The sequence below is a fragment of the Notechis scutatus genome, chromosome 5 (assembly GCF_049901735.1).
Source record: "Notechis scutatus isolate UNSWTSFEM ecotype Mainland chromosome 5, rNotScu1.2, whole genome shotgun sequence".
Lineage (NCBI taxonomy): Eukaryota > Metazoa > Chordata > Lepidosauria > Squamata > Elapidae > Notechis > Notechis scutatus.
The window spans coordinates 40,277,524-40,301,637 of NC_142013.1; the positions used below are offsets into that span (position 1 = coordinate 40,277,524).

The 24,114-nt window shown below is 36.8% G+C and overlaps 2 protein-coding genes and 1 long non-coding RNA gene across 5 annotated transcripts in view; 1 reads left to right on the plus strand and 2 right to left on the minus strand.

Annotated features, from left to right (window-relative positions):
- Positions 1-2,400, plus strand: part of GPHRB (golgi pH regulator B) — a 19,793-nt gene extending 17,393 nt beyond the window's left edge. For both annotated transcript variants that reach the window (XM_026664085.2, XM_087966626.1), the window contains exons 13-14: positions 1,684-1,749; positions 1,847-2,400. In XM_026664085.2, the coding sequence (XP_026519870.1) occupies positions 1,684-1,749; positions 1,847-2,053 (273 nt within the window). In that variant the 3' untranslated portion in view covers positions 2,054-2,400. The remainder of the gene's footprint in view (positions 1-1,683; positions 1,750-1,846) is intronic.
- The window catches only part of LOC148130449 (uncharacterized), a 484,585-nt gene that overhangs the window by 310,653 nt on the left and 149,818 nt on the right, over positions 1-24,114 (minus strand). The window lies entirely within an intron of this gene.
- Positions 5,994-24,114, minus strand: part of PDZK1 (PDZ domain containing 1) — a 46,590-nt gene continuing 28,469 nt past the window's right edge. For both annotated transcript variants that reach the window (XM_087966624.1, XM_026664086.2), the window contains 8 exons: positions 21,800-22,008; positions 20,638-20,884; positions 17,133-17,269; positions 16,302-16,497; positions 15,749-15,945; positions 10,662-10,841; positions 8,647-8,961; positions 5,994-7,980 (listed from right to left, as the gene is read on the minus strand). In XM_087966624.1, the coding sequence (XP_087822750.1) occupies positions 7,942-7,980; positions 8,647-8,961; positions 10,662-10,841; positions 15,749-15,945; positions 16,302-16,497; positions 17,133-17,269; positions 20,638-20,884; positions 21,800-22,003 (1,515 nt within the window). In that variant the 5' untranslated portion in view covers positions 22,004-22,008 and the 3' untranslated portion in view covers positions 5,994-7,941. The remainder of the gene's footprint in view (positions 7,981-8,646; positions 8,962-10,661; positions 10,842-15,748; positions 15,946-16,301; positions 16,498-17,132; positions 17,270-20,637; positions 20,885-21,799; positions 22,009-24,114) is intronic.

Genomic DNA, 24,114 nt, shown 5'->3' on the forward strand with positions numbered 1-24,114 from the left:
GTCTTCTAAGATGAAAACCAGATCATCTGCAAATGCTTGCAATTTAAATTCTTATTTTTTAATTTTCATCCCTTTTATGTCCTTTTCTTCTCTAATATTTCTGTTTAGCACTTCCAAGGTTAACACAGACAACAAAGGTGACAGTGGGCACCCTTGTCTTGTACCTTTTCTTATATCAATAGAGTCCGTTAATTCTCCCTCTATCATTACCTTTGCTGTTTGCTTATGATATATAGCTTCTATTGCTTGGATGAATTTTTTACCAAAAACCATCTGTTCCAGCTGTAATAACATGAATCGCCAATTCATGTTGTCAAATGCCTTCAGTGCATCTAAGAATGCCAAAGCCATTTGTTTTTCAGGGTGTTCCTTGTCATATTCCAAAGTCTCCAAATTACTCTCATATTATGTTTAATTTGTCTCTTTGCCAGAAATCCATTTTGGTCAGAGTGAATAAAATTATTTAGGAATTTTTTAAGTCTTTCTGCCAATATTGAAGGAAAAAATTTTTTAATCTGCATTTAGTAGGGAAATAGGTCTGTAATTCTTGATTTGTAATGGGTTGGCCTCCTCTTTTGGGATAAGTGTATAAGCTTCTGACCATGATTTAGGTATCTTCTTCTTTGACATAGCTTCATTCATAACTTCTAGCAATGGAAGATTCAACAATTCTTGTAGTGTTTTATAAAATTCCGCTGGAAGTCCATCTGGGCCTGGTGCCTTTCCATTGTTTTGCTTCTTAAGTGCTTCAGTTAACTCCATCATCGTTATATTACTTTCTAACATTATTTCAATCTCTTTAGGTATCTGGGGTAGGTTAGCATTCTTTAAGTACTGTTTAACTCTTTCATCATCAATATGTTCTTGTGTATATAGTTTCCCTGATTCTTATATATGATTGTTTAATAAGCCAATAAAACATTGATATTGATTTTATTAAGAAGTGAAAGAAATTTGCTTGACATTAATTTACCATTTTTCATTTAGATATGTTTTAACAGTACAAGGCTGGTATAAAGGTGCTTTTTATATACATAATAGTTCTGTTGTATAATGATAATCATGATCTTAGTGAAATGCTGCTGTTTTTTATGCACATTAGAAACCATCTCAAGGAGTTATCATTGGCCAATCTTGCCACATCAGCAGCAATATGTTTAGTTGCACATTGCTCAAGTGCTACTATTTATAGTTGAATTACACGAAATGTTATAATTATTACTTAAACAGTCCCATTTACCTCTGGGCTATGCCATTTGTGTTAGATTTGCAAAAATATAGATTTCTGTAATATTTCTGTAATCATGACAGCATTTTTCATCTAAATTCTATAGTTCCTTGGGTTAACCTAATTGTTCACTTAAATGTATGTCTGAAGATCATCAGGACTGCTCGCATGTAGGAAAAATAATAATAATAATAATTTAGATGATTCTGGGTGAATGTGGAGTGAAATGTGAAGTATGCTGAAATATGTATAATGGAAAAATAAGGGTTTTACCACACCTTACATTGTTTCTAACAAGCAGTTCTAATGATGGTAATTACATTAGGTATGAAGATCTTTCATCTTTATTAATGTGGCTTCTTTTTAATTTAGCTCTAAAACATTTATTAAATCATGTTTGTCATATTATCATTATTTCAGTCTGTGAGCTGACTTTCTGTGCTTATCTTTTTTAGTTTTTCTATGCTATCTCAAGCAGCAAGTCTTCTAATGTTATTGTTCTGTTGCTGGCACAGATTATGGTGAGTATTTTAACCCATTTGAGTAGCAACTTTGCTCTCAGCTATGTCAGCAGTGGGAAAAATGAGAAGTCTAATGTTTCCTTTACCTTCTTTGCAGGGAATGTATTTTGTGTCTTCTGTGCTTCTGATTCGAATGAGTATGCCTCTAGAATATCGTACTATCATTACCGAAGTTTTAGGAGAATTACAGTTTAATTTCTACCATCGATGGTTTGATGTTATATTTCTTGTCAGTGCTCTCTCCAGCATACTATTTCTCTATCTGGCACATAAGCAGGCTCCTGAGAAACATATGACACTCTGAATTTATTTTAATTCTACAGCCTGCAGTTATTTGCAATTATGAATTTGGCATATCACCATTTTAAAATGGCTCTTCAGTGATGGACACTCATTTTTTGATTCAAATCAGATGCTTCACGATAGACAAGGAGTGACAAGCAGTCTCACAAGGACAGCCTCCGGCTCCATAAGAAAGAGAAAAATAAAAAATAAAAGGGAATATTAGAGACCTTTCAAAAGGCTGGATAAGACAAAGCCGTGCTGCAGTTTTTATTCAATAGAGTTGGCAAAATATTTGCTTCATTATCTTTACCTTGAAGATAATGATTCTAAAAGACTAAATAAAACAATATTTGTAATAATTCTCAATAAGTTTCTTACAGTACATAGGTTTGTAAAGTTTCTTCTTTGAAATGGAACAAAGTTTGATGAATTATTAATTTCTAACTGAAGTGGGGGAAAAACTTATATCCCTGAGTTCAAAAATATAGGCGTTGTCTAGTACTGCTAATCACTTTCCCCCTTTCATTCCATTAAATCATCTTTCACAATGTCACGTCCAAACATTAAAATTGGTCATCTCCTAAACTCTTACTGTGGCTCTCAGAACTCCCCCAAATGTTATTTCTCAGTTACAACTCTTAATGTAATACAATGGAAAACCTAACACCACATTTTGATAGGCCCTTGGCATGTTACTTAGAAACCAAGAACTATATGATCCAAGTAAATCCCAAGTAACTTCAACACTGCTGAAAAACTCTGTGCACAGATGGAAGTTCAATATGTAAAATGAAGAATGTAGGATAGTTAAATATCTTAATAATAATTTAATATATGGAGCACTGAAGAGAATCTATCATCCTTAGTTCAGTTTATCAGTAGTATCTTTTGGTTTGTTGATAAGGAAATATTGCCAGGCCTTAAATTGTGATCCTAAGGACTCAGGGTATCCCCCCAGTTCCTTGTGCCCACAAAATCAAAATTACTTGCCAGCCTCTGTTGAAAAGTAGTACAATATTAAAATTCCACCAAACAATTGTTAGAAGCAGCAGTAGCAGCAAATTGTCAAATTTAATATGGTAAATATTGACAGTCAATTTAGTTGTAGTGGTTAAGGCGAGAAATTGAGAGATGATTGAGTTCTAGTCCTGTCTTAGGCATGAAAGCCAGTGGGGTGACCTTGGGCCAGTCATTGTCTCACAACTTGGAAAGCAAGCAGTGGCAAACCACTTCCAATATCTCACCAAAGAAATTTAAGGAACTTATCCTGGCAGTTGTCAGAAGTCAACTGACTGGAAGACACCAATATACTATAAATATAAAAACATAAAGGTGATTTTAGGGTTCTCCCATAATTTTTTCAAAATTAATAAAAAGTTTGAGAAATACCGATCTTATGTTGGCATTACAAAGCTCAAAAAAGTTTTGTGGAATTGGGAACTGCAGCATTTTCTATCCTTTAAGCAGGTGAGAAAAAGAAATGAAAGAATAACAACGAAACACCAACCAAGACTGAATACATACTTGTGATATCTTAACAATAGGAAAAATCTTGATTTTTTAAAAAAATATTTACTTGGAAAAAGACTGTTGTCTTCATTATTCTTTCACAAGAAGGGCCACTGTGAATGTTACACTCAAGTGTTTGCTTGCAAATTCACAACAAAAGTCTATACAGCATTGGTTGGTTCTTGGCTTCTTTTATAGGACTGTTCAGTTCCTACAGCAGGAAATGCATAATAGGGCAATATCATTGGAAGGAAAGAATTTCTAATTTTAACCTTGAATTTGAAGTGGAGGGAGCTGGGGATGGGGGAAATTGTGCTGCTGTGAAACTTGATCATTTGCTACTAAAATTCATTGATACTGAGGGGCAGGATTGGCATCCCTTGCATTACCTAAGTTGGAGCAGTCTACTCATGGGTGGAACAAATGAGTGCAATTGGAATAATGTGCTCTGACATGCTAGCTGGTAAGTCAGAAGCTTTATTATTTGTATATGTCAAGGTGGAGAATATACCTAATATAGTACTCCTTTTTTCTCCTATTTTTACTCAACATTTTAAATGAGATAAAATGAAACTATTTTTAAACTCTGTATCCATCAGAAACTACAGGTGAAACTCGAAAAAATAGAATGGCGTGCAAAAGTTCATTTATTTCAGTAATGCAACTTAAAAGGTTAAACTAATATATGAGATCGACTCATTACATGCAATGCAAGATAGTTCAAGCCGTGATGTGTCATAATTGCGATGATCATGGCTTGCAGCTCATGAAAACCCCAAATCCATAATCTCAGAAAATTAGAATATTGTGAAAAGGTTAATATTCTATGCTCAAAGTGTCCTACTCTAATCAGCTAATTAAGCCATAACACCTGCAAAGGGTTCCTGAGCCTTTAAATGGGCTCTCAGTCTGGTTCAGTAGGAAGCACAATCATGGGAAAGACCGCTGACCTGACAGTTGTGCAGAAAACCATCACTGACACCCTCCATAAGGAGGGAAAGCCTCAAAAGGTAATTGCAAAAGAAGTTGGATGTTCCCAAAGTGCTGTATCAAAGCACATTAATAGAAAGTTATGTGGAAGGGAAAAGTGTGGAAGAAAAAGGTGCACAAGCAGCAGGGATGACCACAGCCTGGAGAGGATTGTCAGGAAAAGGCCATTCAAAAGTGTTGGGGACTTTCACAAGGAGAGGACTGAGGCTGGAGTCAGTGCATCAAGAGCCACCACACACAGATGGATCCTGGACATGGGCTTCAAATGTTGTATTCCTCTTGTCAAGTCACTCCTGAACAACAAACAAGCGTCAGAAGTGTCTTACCTGGGCTAAAGAAAAACAGACCTGGTCTGTTGCTCAGTGGTCCAAAGTCCTCTTTTCTGATGAGAGCAACTTTTGCATCTCATGTGGAAACTAAGGACCCAGAGTCTGGAGGAAGAATGGAGAGGCACACACTGCAAGATGCTTGAAGTCCAGTGTGAAGTTTCCAGTCTGTTGATTTGGGGAGCCATGTCATCATCTGGTGTTGGTCCACTGTGCTTCATTAAGTCCCGGGTCAACACAGCCGTCTACCAGGAGATTTTGGAGCACTTTGTGCTTCCTTCCGCAGACAAGCTTTATGGGGATGCTGACTTCATTTTCCAGCAGGACTTGGCACCTGCCCACACTGCCAAAAATCACAAAAAACTTGGTTCAATGACCATGGGATTACTGTGCTTGATTGGCCAGCAAACTCACCTGACCTGAACCCCATAGAGAATCTATGGGGCATTGCCAAGAGAAAGATGAGAGACATGAGACCAAACAATGCAAAAGAGCTGAAGGCTGCTATTGAACCATCCTGGTCTTCCATAACACCTCAGCAGTTACACAGGCTGATAGCTTCCATGCCGCGCTCCATTGAGGCAGTAATTGCTGCAAAATTGGCCCAAACCACGTATTGCGTACATATGTATGCTTATACTTTTCAGAGGTCCGATATTGTTCTATGTAAAATCCTTGTTTTATTGCATGTAATATTCTAATTTTCTAATTTTCTGAGATTGTGGATTTGGGGTTTTCATGAGCTGTAAGCCATAATCATCTCAATTATGACAAATCACGGCTTGAACTATCTTGCTTTGCATGTAATGAGTATCTCATTAGTTTCACCTCTTAAGTTGCGTTACTGAAATAAATGAACTTTTGCACGATATTTTAATTTTTCGAGTTTCACCTGTAGATATCCCAAGAAGTAACTACCATAGTATTCTTTGGTTTCTTTGCAGAACCTAACGCTCAGCCAAAAGACCGAAAGTTAATTCTGCACTTATTTAAAATTGGATGTAGTTGACAAAAATACCACAGAATAAATGCAATATATTTTAGTTTAGATACAGTAACTCTCCTTTCATACTATTGAATTCTCATTGTGATTTCACTTAGCATGACTGTAGTTTCTGATAAAAAAAATAGAATAGAATCGAATTCTTTATTGGCGAAGTGTGATTGGACACAAGGGATTCGTCTTGGTGCAAATACTCTCAGTATACATAAAAGAAAAGACACATTCGTCAAGAGTCAATCATAAGGTACAACACTTAATGATAGTCATAGGGTACAATAAGCAATCAAATCATACTAGGAAACTCAATATAAATCATAAGGATACAAGCGACAAAATAACAGTCATACTGTCACAAGTGGGAGGGGATGGGTGATAAGGAGTGATGAGAAGAGTAATAGTGCACACTTTGTAAATAGTTTGACAGTATTGAGGAAATTATTTGTTTAGCAGAGTGATGGCTTTCGGAGAAAAACTGTTCTTGTGTCTAGTTGTTCTGGTGTGCAGTGCTCTATAGTGTCGTTTTGAGGGAAGGAGTTGAAACAGTTTTATGTACAGGATGTGAGGGGGCTGTAAATATTTTCATAGCCCTCTTTTTGACTCGTGCAGTATACAGGTCCTCGATTGAAGGCAGGTTGGTAGTAATTGTTTTTTCTGGAGTCCTAATTATCTTCTGAAGTCTGTGTCTATCCTGTTGAGTTGCAGAACCAAACCAGACAGTTATAGAGGTGCAGATGATAGACTCAATAATTCCTCTGTAGAACTGTATCAGCAGCTCCTTGTGCAGTTTGAGCTTTCTGAGTTGGCACAGAAATTATTTGTTGTGCTTTTTTGATGACTTTTTTGATGTTAGGTGTCCATTTTAGGTCATGTGATATAGTAGAACCTAGAAATTTGAAGGTCTCTACTGTTGATACTGTGTTGTCTAGTATTGTAAGAGGTGGTAGTATGGGAGGGTTTCTTCTAAAGTCTACCACCATTTCTATGGTTTTGAGTGTATTCAGTTCCAGATCGTTCTGGTTACACCACGAGGCAAGTTGTATAACCTGTCTATGCGGATTCATCGTTGTCTCAAATGAAACCAATCACTGTTGTGTCATCAGCAAACTTCAATATTTTAACGGATGGATTGTTTGAGATGCAGTCATTCGTATATAGGGAGAAGAGAAGTAGAGAAAGCACACAACCTTGTGGGGCCCCTGTGCTAATTGTACAAGTATCAGATGTGATTCTGCCTAGCTTCACCTGCTGCTTCCTGTCTGTTAGAAAGCTTACAAGTGTGTTCAGGTACCGCTAGTTGGTTTAATTAGAAGAACGTCTAGACTGATGGTATTGAATGCTGAACTGAAGTCTACAAAGAGGACTCTTGTATGGGTATTTGGAGATTCAAGGTGTTGTAGGATGTAATGCAGAGCCATATTAACAGCATCATCTGTCAGTCTATTTGCTCAGTATGCAAACTGCATGGGATCTAACAGCGGATCCGTGATGGTTTTCAGGTGGGACAGCACTAGCCTTTCAAAGATTTTCCTAACTACGGATGTTAGAGCAACTGTTCTATAGTCATTCAGTTCTTTGATGGAGGGCTTCTTTGGCACTGAGATGATAGTAGAGCGTTTGAAGCAGGAAGGAACATAGCACATCTCTAGTGATCTATTGAAGATCCAGTTGCAGAGATTTTAATCATGTTCAAATTAACATGGAAATAAAACTTGGTTCAGACCATCTGTTTGTATATCCAAATCACACCTCTGCTCCCATTTTAAACACTGAGGAATGAAGGACAAGAACTCACTATCATGTACTGTCTAATACTGTACTCTAATACCATCTTTGGCTTAAATTAATCCTGTGATGTTTTTGCATCCAGTGTGATATAGTGGACTGTATCCTTGAGAACAACAGCTTAGCTATATTAATTTTCAGTACATTCATTTGGAAGTAATTCTCAGTGTACCTTGGTTTTAAGTAATAATTATAGGATTATAGTCAAGATTTTTTGGGGGGCAGTATTGGCACATTTGCTTCAGAATAGCAGCCCCTTTCAGTACAATATGGAAAAAGACTTGGGTTCTACTATCTTCACAATGTAGTATCTTCTTCAGAGGAGGATGAGCTGGCCTAGTGAAAGAAAGAAACAACGCTGTTAGAAAGACTGCAAATAGATTTATAACACCGTTAAGGGGAATCAGTTACAGTATATCATAAACTTTATAGATTTATAGACTGAGCTGTGAGTTGAATTGTCAGAAGTCTGAATTTATGGTCTGATTATGAATGCTCAAAATTTTACAATAAAAATCTTTTCAAAACCAAATCATCTAACTCAGGTGTCAAACTCGTGGTCTGGATGTATCACATGCTGGCCATGCCCACCCCCGGTGTAGCGAAGGAAAAAAAAAATTGTGATACATCATGTGATAACAGCTTGACGCTGTGAGCTTGACACCCCTGATCTAACTGATTAATTACAAATGTTTAGTCATTCTGTGATTTAAGTACAGCTTGAGCAAAGGCTCGGTCTAGCTCTCTATGCCAATTCTTTAGGTTACATCAGGGGTGTCAAACTCATGTCACGGGGTCATCACATGACGTATTGGGACTTTCCCCCCCTACGCTAAACCAGGCATGGTTGTGGTCAGCATGTGATGCATCTGGTCTGCGGGCCGGGAGTTTGACAGCCCTGGGTTAGATCATTCAATCATTTGAAGTGTATCACATTGGTTTGATAACCAGATGCCACAGATTCTTGTGAGATTTTCCTGAAGTTAATTCAAGGAAGCTCACCCTTTCTCGTGGTTCTGCCAGTGTGTTTTTTGGCTCTGTTGCTTGTATCTCTGCATAAGCAGGAGGCTCATCATGGTCGCCATTCAGTGGGTCAGGCTGTAACAGCCTTATTGAGGCTGTAACAGCCTTATTTTGGGAGTAGTAGTGCTGATAAGCCTTTTCTTCACACACCAGGAGTATCAGAGTGTTACCACTGTCTTGGATTCTTGCTACTACATCTTCATACTCTTCATTCTGTACATTGGTACCATTCACTTCTATCACAATGTCATCGTCTTGCAGTCCTGCTATATTGGCAGGCCCATCCTTCTTTACCTGCAATTAAATTGTCTAAAATTATTGTAGTAGAAGCTGCTATTCTGCTTGATTGAGAGCAGCAGGCAGTCCATGGTAAGTGGCATACATGCAAATACAAATTTACTTCTTTTATTCAAGGGTCTCAGGTCTGGTTGTAGCCAGGTGCTGCTCTTTTGGATAAAGAGATGACTATTTTGGGAGGGGGATGTGCACAGAGAATATGCCTGCAAGATGGCAGGTGTGTTACAATTGGAGATTATTTGTTTTGTGCGAAAATGGTATGTTGTCAGTTGCAATGCCCTGACTTCCATTTGACAGATTCTGAGCCACTGGACATTGTGGGTTGTGGTCTACATTTCTGCTGCCATAAGAGAGGTGACAATCCTAGTCAAGGGTGAAAGTCAGAAGTGGCTGCATTCTTGATCCAGCCAAAGTTTCTGGATTTATTACCTCTGACTGGAAAGGACTATTACCTTAATTAACACCTGACAAATCCCACAAGGTATGTTGCTTTGTTTGGACAAGGCAGCCTGGACATCTGAGAAAAGGGACAGAAGAACCTGTTAGTGGCTCCTTTAGGGGCAAGTGCTACAAGTGAGCGCTTAACTCTCACATTTGAATTAAGGTCTCAATGGCTGCAGAAACTTAAGATAATTATTTTGTCCACTAATATTCTCTCCCCAACATGAAAAAGCACCATTACGAAGAGGAGGATTGCAATTTCTAAAAAAATGAACTACACACAAACTCTATTCCTTGCTCCAGGTAAATAGGGACACACCACATCTATATTTTATATTTTCTGCTGTTTAGTGAAATGGTAATGACATAAGTTTATCATACAAATCAACATTTTTTTTTAAATGACTGCTTTTAAAGTAGCAAAGTGTCTCAGAAACAAAACTCCAGTTTCTATGAGCAGGCAAACATTGTCTTTAAGTAATGGCTCAATATTATTTTCCCAATCATTCATCTTAATATATGCCAAGAGATTACAAAGACAATTTACTTGGGTGAAAAATAAAAACACAAAGTCACCTCTTAAGCTACACTGAACATAATTTCAGAATTTATATCAATTCCTGTTACAGTTTCTTTTTCTGAAAATAATTGTGAATTTATTATACTATATATTTGTACACTCCTATCAATGTGGGAAATAAAATTGGTTGAAAATTTTATTACTTAGACTTTAGAAAAACAACAACCTGCAAATATATTTATTGTAGACTAACACTTTTTAAAAAAAATTCTTAGTCTGAATCTAATTATCTGATATTTTTAAAATTATGTTTATTTACAAGATGACAATTTCTTTAAATGCATAAAATGCTAATTCAATCAACATTAAATCACATTTTAAGATTGCTTTTAAAAGTTAGCAGAGAAGGAATGAAAAACACTTTGATGGAATTAAAATAAAATATAAGAATAAAGGTATATTACTAATATTAAAGTGTACTCCATCTAATATTAAATCTCAAAAGTATTTTTCCAGAATGAGCATCAATAAAATATGGAACATATTTTACTGTGTCAGTTTCAAATTCCTTTTATTCAGCAGCTATTGTACCTTGATAAGACACAGAACAAAGATATATTTCTATATACTGCTGAGTACATTCACACTACAGGATAGAAGGCTGTCCTTTTTTGCCTGATCAATGGTGATTTATTTTATTTGCCAATGAAAAGATTCTAAGATTCTAGAGTAATACCTCTTTGATGAACACTCCAGGTATATTCTTAATGGCATTCAATCGAAAGCCAAATCCGGTGGGACTTTTTATGAGTTTGCAGAGTCTGGGCTTGTGATTTTCTTCCTGCATGGCTTTCTTTGCAATACTAAGATGTGGTTCCAGTCTTGTATGGTAGCAGAGACAAGGAGATATTTTAGCCTTAACCAAGAACAAAGAAACATGAATTGAAACATAATGAATATGAGCTGGAACATGATGGTACACAATTCTTCATGTTGTGGAACAGGAGTGGAGATGCAGATGCCATGGATGTCTCCTCTCTCCTAGCTCTACAGTTTTTCCACAATTCAGAAGGAAGGAGGTTTAAATTACTGGAGGCAGCTAAGTTGTAAGAAAGGATAGTTTGGTGACAGACTCTTGGAGTTGAGCAATGACTCCACTGTTACTCCCGCTGGCATATTTTGACAATCATCTGTGGGACTTTGTGTGGATCTGGAGGAGGTGGATAATAGCATAGACAATTTGAAGCACTTTCCCATTGTTGGAGAGAAGCTAAATAGGAAAGAGAATTGCACATGCACAAATGCTTTGTGGAGTATATTTCAAAAGAAAACATTTTTTTAAAACTTTAAATTATAAAGCTTAAAAATAAATTGCCTATTTCTGGGCTATTACTCATTGCATATTTTGCCCCATTCCACCACCACTGTATAACTTCTGACCCCTTTCCTGGAGGGAATGCAGTTTGGGAGGTAATGTGCTAAGGGGCTCAGGATTGTAATGAGGCAGCTGCTCCTACACTATTCAAGCTTCACAGGGTTGTGAAAAATGAATGGAGTACCGTGTATGCTGCCATTAGCTCCTAAAATAAAGGTAGAATATACATATAAAAAGGAATTAAACTAAAATCTGAATAGGACTGAAACAAATTCAGGAAAGATGTCAGGAAAGAGATGCTGAAAATTTGAGGAATAGCCCAAACTTGCAGGTCAGATCTGCAAAATAAGCAGAGACAATCTCAAACTATATAATTTCTCCTGCCTATCAGTAGATCACATTTTCAATTACCGTATTTGCCGGCGTATAAGATGACTTTTTGCCCTGAAAAACATGCCTCCAAGTGGGGGTCGTCTTATACGGCGAGTATATAACAAAGGTCGTCTTATACGCCGGCAAATACGTTGTTGTCACTCGGTGCAAGAGCGACGGGGCGGAGCTCCGCAACTTGCGAAGCCCCTTCAAGCCCAGCCGGAGTCTCTCTTCCTCCTCCTCCTCCCCCACCCACCCACCCACCCACTCCGCTCGTGCGGCGGACAGGCAGGCTCCAGGCTTTGCCCCCATCCCTCACCTCCTTCCATCCCCCTCCACCCCCCGTGGCAGAAACTTAGCCGCACGTGGGGACGAGTGGAGGGGGTGGGAGCAGCGACGCAGCTCAAAGCTGAGAAAGCGCCATCCTTGCTTTTGTGCCGGGGAAGAGTTCGTGTTTTTGTTTTTTTGTTTTTCTCCCAGGAATGGGATGCTGCTCGTGCGATTTTCTTTGGGAATTTTTCTCTTCCCGGTTTCAGCCTTTGCTCGAATCCTCCCCCCACCCCCGATTCACTTCTGGAAAGGATGCTTGTGTAACTCTTTTCCTAAGCGTTGCTGGGGTGGAGGGGGGCAGTGTGCAGTGTGAGCGAGAGGCTCTTTTCCTTTCTCCCTGAGCGCAAAACCATCTGCCTTCTTCTCTCTTGGACGGACCGAGCAAGGCTAATAAGATAATAATAATATAATAAGATAAGATCCTAAGCGCGTTGTGGAAACAGATCTGGATCTCATTGGAGAAAGGTAGCAAATGAATGAACTGGACTTTTGGCAAGTCTCGGGTAGGAACTCGACGCTTTCTGGAAAGTTAGTGAGCAGGAAAATAGACATCCTTTCCGCTTTCTCCCAGCGTGGGTATTTCATTATCCCTCCCTGTAAGAAGTAACAACCACAAAGCCAAGGGAAAAAACGATGCGCAGGAAAAAGCCACAGTAGGAAGCAAAGATTTCTCCCTCCCCCACCCTCTCTCTCTGAAATAATTAATGTCGCAATCAGTGTGGTGCACCCTTGGAGACAAATTGGTTGGGGAGGTGGAAAGATATTAAGAAACAACTCGACTGTTTTTCGTCCAGTTTTATTTTTATTTATTTATTTTCCCTGAAAAAAGCAGATCGCTCAACGGTGTCACAAAGAAAGGGAGAGGAATTGAGTGCCAGTCTGAGAAAGGCGAAGCTGCCTCTCTAAAGCATTTTGGTGGCTTTGTAAGTTTGGGGGAAAGGGCGGGGGTGTCAATCAAGAATTATATCCAGAATACCCCAAGTGTTACAACTTACCGTATTTGCCGGCGTATGACTTTTTGCCCTGAAAAACATGCCTCCAAGTGGGGGGTCGTCTTATACGGCGAGTATATAACAAACTCTATATTTTGAGTGGAAATGTTGGGGGCTCGTCTTATACGCCCAGTCGTCTTATACGCCGGCAAATACGGTACTCTTGTTCCTACATCCCATCAAAATAGCAAAAATTAGAGAAAATAAAGCGATTGATATGATAGTTTTGTCATTTTAAGATCCTATCCATTGCTTATGTGGTTATATTCCATCTTGAATGTAGGCATCTTTACCTTGTGATGACACCTTTAACACTATCAAGAAATAACATCTACCCACTCCAGGTCCTTGAGAAAGACTCAATAGGTAGACAAAAATGCTAAATTCAGTCTAAATATCTGGCTGATTATACAACCAACCATAATACAGGTAGTCTTCAAGTTACAGCAGTTCATTTAGTGACTGTTCAAAATTACAATGACACTGAAAAAAGTGACAGGATCATTTTTCACACCTTTGTAGCATTCACATGCTCGTGTGATCAAAATTCAGATGTTTGGCAACTGGTTTATATTTATGACTCTTGCTGTGTCTTAAGGTCATGTGATCAGCTTTTGCAACTTTTTGAAAAGCAAAATCAATGGGAAAGCCAGATTCAGAACCATGTTGCTAACATAACTGCAATGATTCACTGAACAACTGTGGCAAGAAAGGTCATAAAATGCAAAATTCACTTAAGAAATGTACTTAACTACAGAAATTTTGGGCTCAATTGTGGTCATAAGTCGAAGTCTACCTGTTATATGAAAAATTAAGGCAATTGTCTTGAAAGGGATCATCAGTTTCAGGAGGAGAAGAGTACCATAAATATGGTACTCCATCAACTATTATTTGTTTCAATCTAAGATAGCAAATTGAAAGATGACCTTATGGCCGAAGTAGGGTTACTCAATTGAGAGCAGTTTATGCAATTTCTATTGTTGCTAGCTTATCTGATTTTTCTGTTTTACATCAAACCCTTTATTAAATATAGTCTTCTATATTATATTAAAGCTGTACATGTTGTATGGCTCTAATATGGCATGATTTGTTTAGAAGTCCTCATAAAAGTAATTTATGACATTCAGAGTGGAAATAAGGTTTAGAAGGAAAACTGCATTTTAAATATGAATTGTATAGAAAAGTTTTAAATCAAGATAACAATATAATCTCATTCAGCAAAGTGGTATGGTCTTTATGCTAAACTCTTTCTTTTCAAACTCACGGAGACTGGAAATCAGATCAACTAGGAAAAAAATAATTGGTAGATAGCGATTTAATAGTATAATCCTTATAAATGTCATGTCCTGTATGTCTTCAGCTCTTTTAGTCCCTTTTTTCCCATTTCCCCCATTACAACAAGAAATAACACCTAATCAACCAGGGCTGAGAAGTTAAGCATGTTCAGACCTGGAAATCAATGGAAAGTTAAAAGAACATACCTGAAAGAAGACAACAGCAAATCATGTCCACATTGTTCCCAAGAAAATTAAATAGAGGAGAAATCAAGGTCACTTCAATATAACTTTTCTTATAATTAATATAAAAGAATTGATTTGTTCAGTTTCCTTTCATTTCAGAATTTGAAGTATAATGTGCAAACATTGCTATTAGTATCCAGATTACAAGGCAGATAGCTACCATGCCATTTAAATATTGAAATTGTCTCCTTAACAACCCTATTAATGTGATGCTTGCAAGAACTTGGAATTTACTATGTATGTAATGGATCTAATGAATGCTCTTTTAGATTTTGTTTTAAATAAAAGGAGTGAAACATAATGCTTGATTTCCCAAAGAGATTACTTAGCTTATAATTTTGCCATGACAACATATTGCCCCTCCCAAAGCAAGTATTATTTTAACAACTGGACAGCCTGAAGGCAGCTGTGTTGTCTTTTCCTCATCCTTAAAATGGAAGAGGATTACAATGTCAAAAATTGCTACAGTGAAATTTATTTATTTTTTTGAAATGATCTGGCTGCATTGGGCATCTTTTCATTAGTAACCATATTTCAGAATCCTGGCTTGTGGCCTAACTAGTTTTGACTTTGCAGAAGTGTGGTAGCTATGACTGCTGTTGTAAAAAAGCCTGGAAATTGAGTTGGAAGTATTCCAGAGTGGGTGTTCCTTTTATTACGAGCAGCAGAATTCAACTTCTGGAAAAGTTTAACTAAGTACCATCACTTAATTTGTCATGGCAAGAGAAAACAGTGCAGACAAACTCGGTTCTGTAAAGCTACCAGAACTATTTTTTTGGTTTTTAATACTCAAGTGTTGCAAACACAAAGTTGTCTTGTAACCAGAAAGGCTGTCATGCCCCCTTCGGAGTTTGACTCCAAGGAGGAAGGCGAACAGCTGGCAGGGAATGGGAGAGTGGCTCCGTTAGCTGTGGAGGAAAGGATTTTGGGACAGTTTTTCTCCAAACCAGAAGGTAACTGGGACATCAGGGGCAAAATTGGAGCTAATAAAGGGATCCCTACTTATTATCTGACTGGGTTGACTTTGTGCCACACTCTAGGTCATCACAAAGGCTAAAAGAACAGGTATATATAAAGATTTAAAGCGGATATTCTCAGAATGTTACGTATACATACACATTTGCATCAGGACAACCTTACAACAACTACTGCTCTTTACCCCTTCCCACCATGCCACAGCTCACCACATAATTTCCAAATTAACTCATTCTTGTACTCCAGCTGTATACCTTACCATTTTATACATGGTATCAGTCTCTTCATCCACCACTAATAAGGTTGTGTTTTCACCAGATTGTCTGATTTTCTCTACCACAGCTTCATGGTCTAGTGCTTCAATTGGCTCTCCATTTACAGCTACCAAGATATCATTGTCCCTGAGACCTGCTTTAGCTGCAGGGCTGTCTGAATCAATGTCCTTAATCAAATGACCTGCCGGGAAAAAAAATCAGAAAAGCCTAATATCATAACAAAGCATAGGCCCATAGCCAATGTTTAATTTTGTACTTTGGTTTTCAAACTCTAGGATTAAGGCAAATAAGCTTGACCATGTCCCTTTCATTTTGATATATGCCCTCTGTTGTGGACATTCTAATAGAAGAATATATATCAGAAAGCAGAGGCCATACCAGGAGAGTACAAAGGAGATAACTGACTAAACCTGGATGGAAATTGTGGAGTTTTTTAAATGCTATTTCTCCTATTAATTATTACATGGTTTGGGAATCTACTACACATCGATTAAAGAAGTAAAGTCCATATTGCACAGTTATACCACCCTGTCCTACCTTTGCCATTTTGCTCCATTCTTAGGTAAAATCCATAACCATTATTCCCTTTTTTGAGCTCAAGATTTCGGGGCTTGTGAGGTAATAATTTCAGATTGGCCTTTTCCCTTATCATTTGCATATTCTGCCTGTAGTAATGCTGGTCGGTTTCTTCATCTGACAGTAGAAACACAACCTGATTTCCAGACTTTTTTACCTGAGGACATAGACATAGAAAATTTCTTTTTTGCCCTGTGTGCAGACTGAAACAATCTCACCTATATACAACCAGTACGTAACAGTATCCTTTTTTTAAATGATATTTTCATTGGTGAAGGTAGAATTGTTCTATACCATTATTATAAAACCTGCATTTCTGAAATTGATGTTTACAGTATTTGCTTATTCTCATACTTATATATTTCAGGTGTGCACAGCTTTTTAGCTGTTTTGGAACTAATCACTTAATATATCAAGTAATACTATTAGTACTCAGAGTTATTATTCAATTTGGAAATAAATTTTTTATAATGAATAATACAAAGCACATAGGTAAATATGACTTGATCCAATTTGGAAGATGGGACACTGTTAGGTGGTTAACTTTAGGGACTATGTAATTCACCTTGCTTAATATAAAAGAGTTAATTCAAACACATTTTCCCATTTATTGCATGCAACTTTATTTTCCATCTGTGCATGCCAGTCTTTGTCTAAGGTGATCTACTTGCGCATGCTGTGGCAAGATGCAATTGGGAAAATAATTATTTATATTCCATCAAATTACCTTTCTAACTTTATCTGAATTATCTACAAGAATTGGCTAACAAATGAGGTTAAGGCTTAAAGTACCTTCTCAACTACTTCTTCATGTGTACTGTTTTCCACATTCTCCCCGTTGATTTCTATAAGGCGATCATTTGGCTGCACTCCAGCTTTTACAGCTGCACCCAGTGGGGTCAAATCTACAATGAATAAACCTTTCTGTCCTGGAAATAAGAAACAAATGGGAGAAACAAAAATAATTCTTTACTTGTTAATATGTTCATTTTGCTCATGATAAACACAGCACGGGAAGCAGTATATCCAGTGTAGTTCAAACAATACTACTATGGTAGCAGAAATACGGCAATACCATTTATGCCCATCCAGTGCCTCAGAAATCGAAAATAAATAATTATGTTGTAACCCAGTAATAGTTTATGCTTTGTCAGATGCTTGCAGTGGGGGCTGCCATTATAGTGGTGTAAGTAAGTGACTGATTAGGAGTAGTAAATTACTTATTAACTACTAGTTTTTCCAGTGTTCATTAGAACTTGATTTATTATTTTACACCTACTTTTAAGTACCAAATTTCTCTCTCACCCCTCCTCTCCCTCCCTCCCTCTCAAAGTACATTAGCTACTTCTAGCATGCAAAATAAAACTACCTGAAGAGATATCTTATTTGTATTTTCAAATATGGATGTAAAGAATCATGAAATAATGCAGCATTCTGGTCACTTCTTTTGTTCACATTCACAGAATGACTTTCTTATAGAGGTTTAACAATATAATAGTCTGGGTTCCTATATCAGAAGGCCATGGCAACATAGGCTGCAGATGATCTAAAGCAGACTATTTATATAGCTGACAAAACCCAATCAAAATTTCTAGAGTTTGCATTGCTCGTGTGATGTCTGACTTCCAACTGTCTTGAAGAAAAAGGCATTTTCCTGTTCCCTCTGATTTAAACGTTGATACCATAGCAACAAAAGAACCATTACTGTGAGAAATTCTAACACTTAAAATGGGGGCAATTCTTATTAAAAAGCTATTAAACTTTTTTGTCATGATCTGTAACTGGTTGAAGTGATGTACCACAGGGCAACAATGTTTCAACCAAGATACCTGAAATGGACTAATTTACAAGATGTGTCCAAAATTTGGAACTCATTCTCCTGAGGCAATGAAATTTGGATAAATTTGCTATCCCATAGGAAACTATGCCACCCTCTCTGCAAGTTGTGACCCTCCATCGACAATACTCTTCTATTTTCCAGGTTGATCCAATCTTTAATCCATACCATAGCCTCAGCCTGATAATACTTTTCCCAGTCAGGGAGTCCAAAGCCACCCCTTTCTCTTTTGTCCTGTAACAATTTCATTTTTATCCTTGCTTTTTTCCCATCCCAAACAAATTTACTTATTATTCGATCTAATTCTCCAAAAAAGGTTTTATCCAATCTTATTGGTACAGTTTGAAAAAGATATAGTAGTTTTAGTAGGATAGACATTTTAATTGCCGCAATTTTCCCCAGTAGTGATAGCTGTAATTTCTGGGAAATGTAAACAGCATGCATATTTTCAGAGACACATGATTAGAGATTCATTAATTTGGACATGGAACAAAATTAAAAAGAACCATTATACTAAAATATTGAACTGGTTGTCAACTATATACCTAAGCACAAATATACCCAAATGCAATGGATCTGGAAAAAAGAAGAGTTACAAAGACCTATTAGACACACAAGGAAGATTAAAAATGAGACGAGAATTACAGCAACAAAATATAAAGATAGATTGGTGGCCATACATGCAAATCCAGGTGAGATATCAGAAGGACAAAGAACAATTTGGTTTCTGCATGAAAAAGCATCAATTAGATAAATTTCTACAAGAAATGGAAAAGAAAATGATTTCAAGAATATATAACTTTTGACTAGATTTTAAAATGGTAGAGGAGGTAGTTAAAGAGACGATGGTTGTATGGGCGAAAAATGTTGGTCATAATATAGACCTGGAAAATTGGGAGAGAATGTGGGGATCAAATTACAAACTAATTACATCCACAGCATACAAGGAAAAGCAATACAAAATGTTCTACAGATGGCACCTTCCTCCCGCTAGATTGGCAAAAATGTTTAACTCAGACCCAAATTGTTGGAAATGTGGAAAAGAAAAAGGCACTTATTTTCATACCTGGTGGACATGCCAGGAAGTGAAAAAATATTGAATACAATTAGACAATAGATAGAAAAAATCACGAATCAGAAAATTTAATTTAATCCTGAATTTTTTTTATTAGGTATAATAACACAAAAATGCAATAAAACAGATAGATATATTATGTTACATATATTAACAGCTGCAAGGATTTCGTACGCACAACTCTGGAAGGAAAAATGGGTTCCACTGGAAGGCATGGTTATTAAAAAAATAATAGATTGTATAGGATGGATAGGCTAACGATGAAAATAAAAGACAGAGAAGATTCAATTTATTATAGGGCCTGGTATGCCTGGTATGAGTGGTTTAGAAATAAAAAGAAAATAAAATGGCAATTAGGAGAAGAATGAGTGAATATGTAAATATGCAAATATACCATGGAGAAGATTGAGATGTAAGGATAAAAGATAATTGATTTATAGTAAGAGCAAGATGCAATGGTAAAGGAATAAGTAAATATATATATATTGGAAAACGTGAGGAAATGCAAAAGATATCTTGATGTTGATAATAATGTATAAAGTTTTGTTTTATGTTTTTTAAAATTTGGAAACTTAATAAAAAAACTTATTAAACTTATTAAAAAAAAGAAATTTGGATAAATTGTGATTGCTAGCTGCTGCTGCATGTCACCTGATCTTCATTTCAACATTCTGTGACAATTTCTCAGTGAGTCTTGCAATCCCTTGTTCCTTCCCCACCCAGTAATTGTCACTTACTTGCCTGCTAGAAAGGGAAGGGAGGAAGCAAACAAAGAATAGGGAGAGAAGAAAGAAGTGAGGGAGGAAGACAGGGAAGAAAGTTGAAAGTTGCTCCCATTCGCACTACATTTTGTCCACCTGTGGTAATTGTTTCTTTGATTAGTTAGGAAATATCTCTGAAAAGATGACTCAACAGACATGGGTTGTCAAGTAGAATAAACAGAATTATGTAACCTGTCACTTCCATATGATTGTGAGTGCAGTTACCAGGATTTGTAGCCAGAATGACCGAGAAGGCCATGCCAGACTTATTTGCCTTGTATCTCTAAAAAAACCACAATTCTTTTCAATGAGCACCCAGACATTGAATAAAAAAGCATTCAAATAGTTTTCTTCTATATGTGAGTAATACATGCAAATATGGTCCAATATGTCTAGAAATTTGGCATTTATAGATGCTTTGACTTGTTATTTCTATCATTTTAGGAATGCTTCAGATTCATTCAAGGACTTATTTTAATTAGTATAACAATTGACCATCCTAATAATGTCCTTTAATAGATGGTTTAGAAATCTGGGCTTTAAATACACATTCAAAATTATGTCAGGATTATAGAAAGTAGCTGAAAGAGAGGTTTACATGCTATTTTTATTTATTGTCCTTACCTGCAGAAGACTTCAAAGAGAAACCATAGCTATTTTTTTCCTTAGTCAGATAACATAAACGGGGCTGTGGAAGTGAACCCATTTCTCCAGATTGCACAAGTTGGGGTTCCTCTGTCTGTTCTTGGTTTGGTGACTTTTCAGCCAACTCTTCAAGACTGATTCCTTCTTTTAATGCACTTTCATAAGAATGGTCATCCAAAACAAGGAATAATACAGAAGTTACACCTTTTCTAATTAAATCAGCCACCTATAATTGATTCAATGAGAGATTAAGAGGTAATTTAAAGAAATAGTTAAGGCATAGAACATGAATTAGGAAAAACATCCACAGGAGATTAGCTAGGTCACACAGCTGTGTCATACAGCTGTTTTTAAGAGAGGATTAAAAAGTCAGAATAGCTGTTGTGTCTATGCAATCAAAACCCCACATCTTTTTGATGTGCATACAACTTGGCATACTTGCACACCTACCTGACTCTGAAGCCTGTGGCAGATACAAGAATAATACAAAAGCAGAATTTTCATAAAGTTGATTGCTAAAATGGAGAGGGAAAATTATCCTGAAAATTTGTTGAAAATAGCAAATGTTTTATAATACTACCAGTGGGATTTATTCTCTTGAAAATTGTACTTATGTGACATAAGCTTGAGTAGTGCTTTCATATCTGATGTTGTAGAAAATACAAAAGTTGAATTTAGCTGGTTTAGCTAAGATCAGCCATTACAGGCCTCTGTAAATGCTCTCAAATGGTGGCTCTCAGTACTTCACCACATTCTTATCTTTTTGATTGTGCTGTGATGAAAACTCCATGACATTAAATCTGCCATAAGTCTCTTCAAAGTGCTTAGAAGTTGGTTGTCATTTAAGTTCCCCTATCATTACTGACTGGGCAGAAAGGTTGAAGGAAAGGGAAACTGAATTATTTTGCTCATATGGAGAATGAATTGCTTTTCTCTGAAAGAAGGAAAGAATTTTTTCTTTGAAGAGGCTTTATTTTGACTTTGCATGGTTCGGGTGCTGGCAGAAGATTTGGAAGTATTCATCTTTGGAAGAAGAAAATATTTTGAATAAATGCATACAAGGATCAAATTGGTTGACGAGGTGTGTGAAAGTATGTGCTTTGCATTAGAAAAAAACCCACTAAAATAAAATATCTGCTACCTTTTCATGATCTTCCTTATCTATATACACTCCATTAATCTTCAGAATTCTATCTCCATCTTTTAGTCCTGCTTTCTCGGCTGGACTGTCCTTTTCTACATTTCGGATAAGATGCCCTGTTTTGAATCTCTCAATGCGCAGGCAGAATCCATAGCTTTCACCCTCTTCTTTGACCAGTGTGCATTCTCTGGGATGAAGTGACATAATTTCTGTCAAAAGAAGTATAAAAAAAATTATGCCAGAACGTGCATGTGAAGAAAGAAAGACTTTATTGAAAGAAATTTCTGAAAAAATAAATAAATCAAGTGAACTACTCATAAAAGGGAATGAGAAGGGGCAAAGAAAGCATTTTGACATGGGAAAAATGTACCAAGTACTGATGATGGGGTCATCTCATATAATGAATTTATCATAACAACTTACAGATATTTTCTTAGAAGAAAATTTTAATGAATTCAATATAATTTAAACTTAATAATATTTTGTATATATTGCAGTACATAGCCTGTATTTGTCAGCTCTTCAAAGTAAGTCAGTTCAGATTTATTGTAACTGTATTGTTATGGGGGTACAATACCAGAATTTATTTCTACACACACACACACACACACACACACACACACACACACACACACGATCAAGGCAGGGCAATCTTGAATTTATTTCTCATATCTTCATCTCTTTCTGGGCTAAGCTAACGTTTTCATAATGGCTGGCACATACCTTTTTCTAAATCAGTGGTAGTCAACCTGATCCCTACCGCCCACTAGTGGGCATTCCAGCTTTCATGGTGGGTGGTAGGGGTTTTGTCCCCTACTTTATAAATCACCATTACTGTGGAACCGGTGACCAGTTAGAAAATTTTACTACTAACAGAGATACAAAAGTAGGTATAAAAAGGTTGACTACCCTTGTTCTAAATTATATCTGTACTGTATTGCCCAATATTTTACAATATTGGCAACTCTCATTAAGCTAAACTAGGTTGGACTTGATTAGCAGTTGAAAGAGAAACAAACTGGAAATGCCAGGGCTATAAGCCAGACTGGGAAATGGAAATAGAAAATGGAAAACAATCCAGTGCACTATTTAATTTGGGTTGGTCACCAGGACCAGAGGTTGTCTTTCAAGTTTTCAGACTTGTACTGGAGCCTATCCTCAGGGAACTTTTCTCTAGCAGAGTTGGTGCTTTGGGCTATTCTGTCAGTGGTATTTATATGGTGCCTGGTTGTGTGCAGCTTTTTAGTTGTTGACTGGGATGTTGAAGGAACCCCAATGGCCAGCTATTAGTCGTTGGCTGCTGTTTCCTCGTGCTGCCAACAATCCAGTACAGACCACAGTGGAAAATAATTGCTGTATTGTTGCAGAGAAAGCTATGAAGTTTGCTCATGAAATCACTAGGAATCAAACTCGGCTCAAAGGAAACTTTAATATGAAAATCAATTCAGCGCCTGTCTTAATTCTACACTTAGATAAGGGGATGAAAGTAGTAAGATGAAGAAAGCATTTTTAGTACGATGAACTATTTAGATATTATGCAATGAACTGAACTGCGAAATGCTGAAGAGGAGTCTTTCCTTAGTTTCCAAGTCAACATTTTTCAATCTGTAGGAAGCATGAAGACATAATTTATTATACATCCCATTAGTTCTTATATTGTTACTCATGATTTTTGGAGAGCAAGGCATATTACTAACCTTGTACCTCAGGATTTCTTCAACTTCACCTAAGCTAGCCATGTGAATACCCAAGACCTACAGAGAACTGAGTAGGACAGGTTTTTTTTTCCTATTTATGTTATCATTTTTCTGAGGTCAAGGCAAAGTTGAAGTGATTCTCTTAAACCCTTTTTGCTTATTTTTAAAGTACAGTGTGAAGTGAAATATCAACTACAGCACCTTTCAAGAGAAATAGAAAGCTTAATGTGTTGCTGACAATATTTGTCTACACTGTTCTCTTCTAAAACTCTATTGCTAGTAATCATATTGCTAATTTAGTGTTTTGCAATAATATGTACTTTGCTCACTCTTCCTTTGCTGCGGATGCACGATAATCTTGTTGACTTAGTTAATATATTGAGAATTATGGTTAATATGTGGAAGATTTTTCTTAGGTCATGAGGTGAGGTTAGCAAGAATCAGAGTATTAGACTATTAAGAAATAGATGTTTTCTTTGTTGAACTGTTTTTATCGAATGACTTTTGACCATGAATAAATTGAGCTGAATTGATTAGGTTGCATTCAGACTTTCTTCACTATTGTTCTTTCCATTTGAACAATGAATAAGATAGCCAATGCTTTTAGTCCCCTTAAAA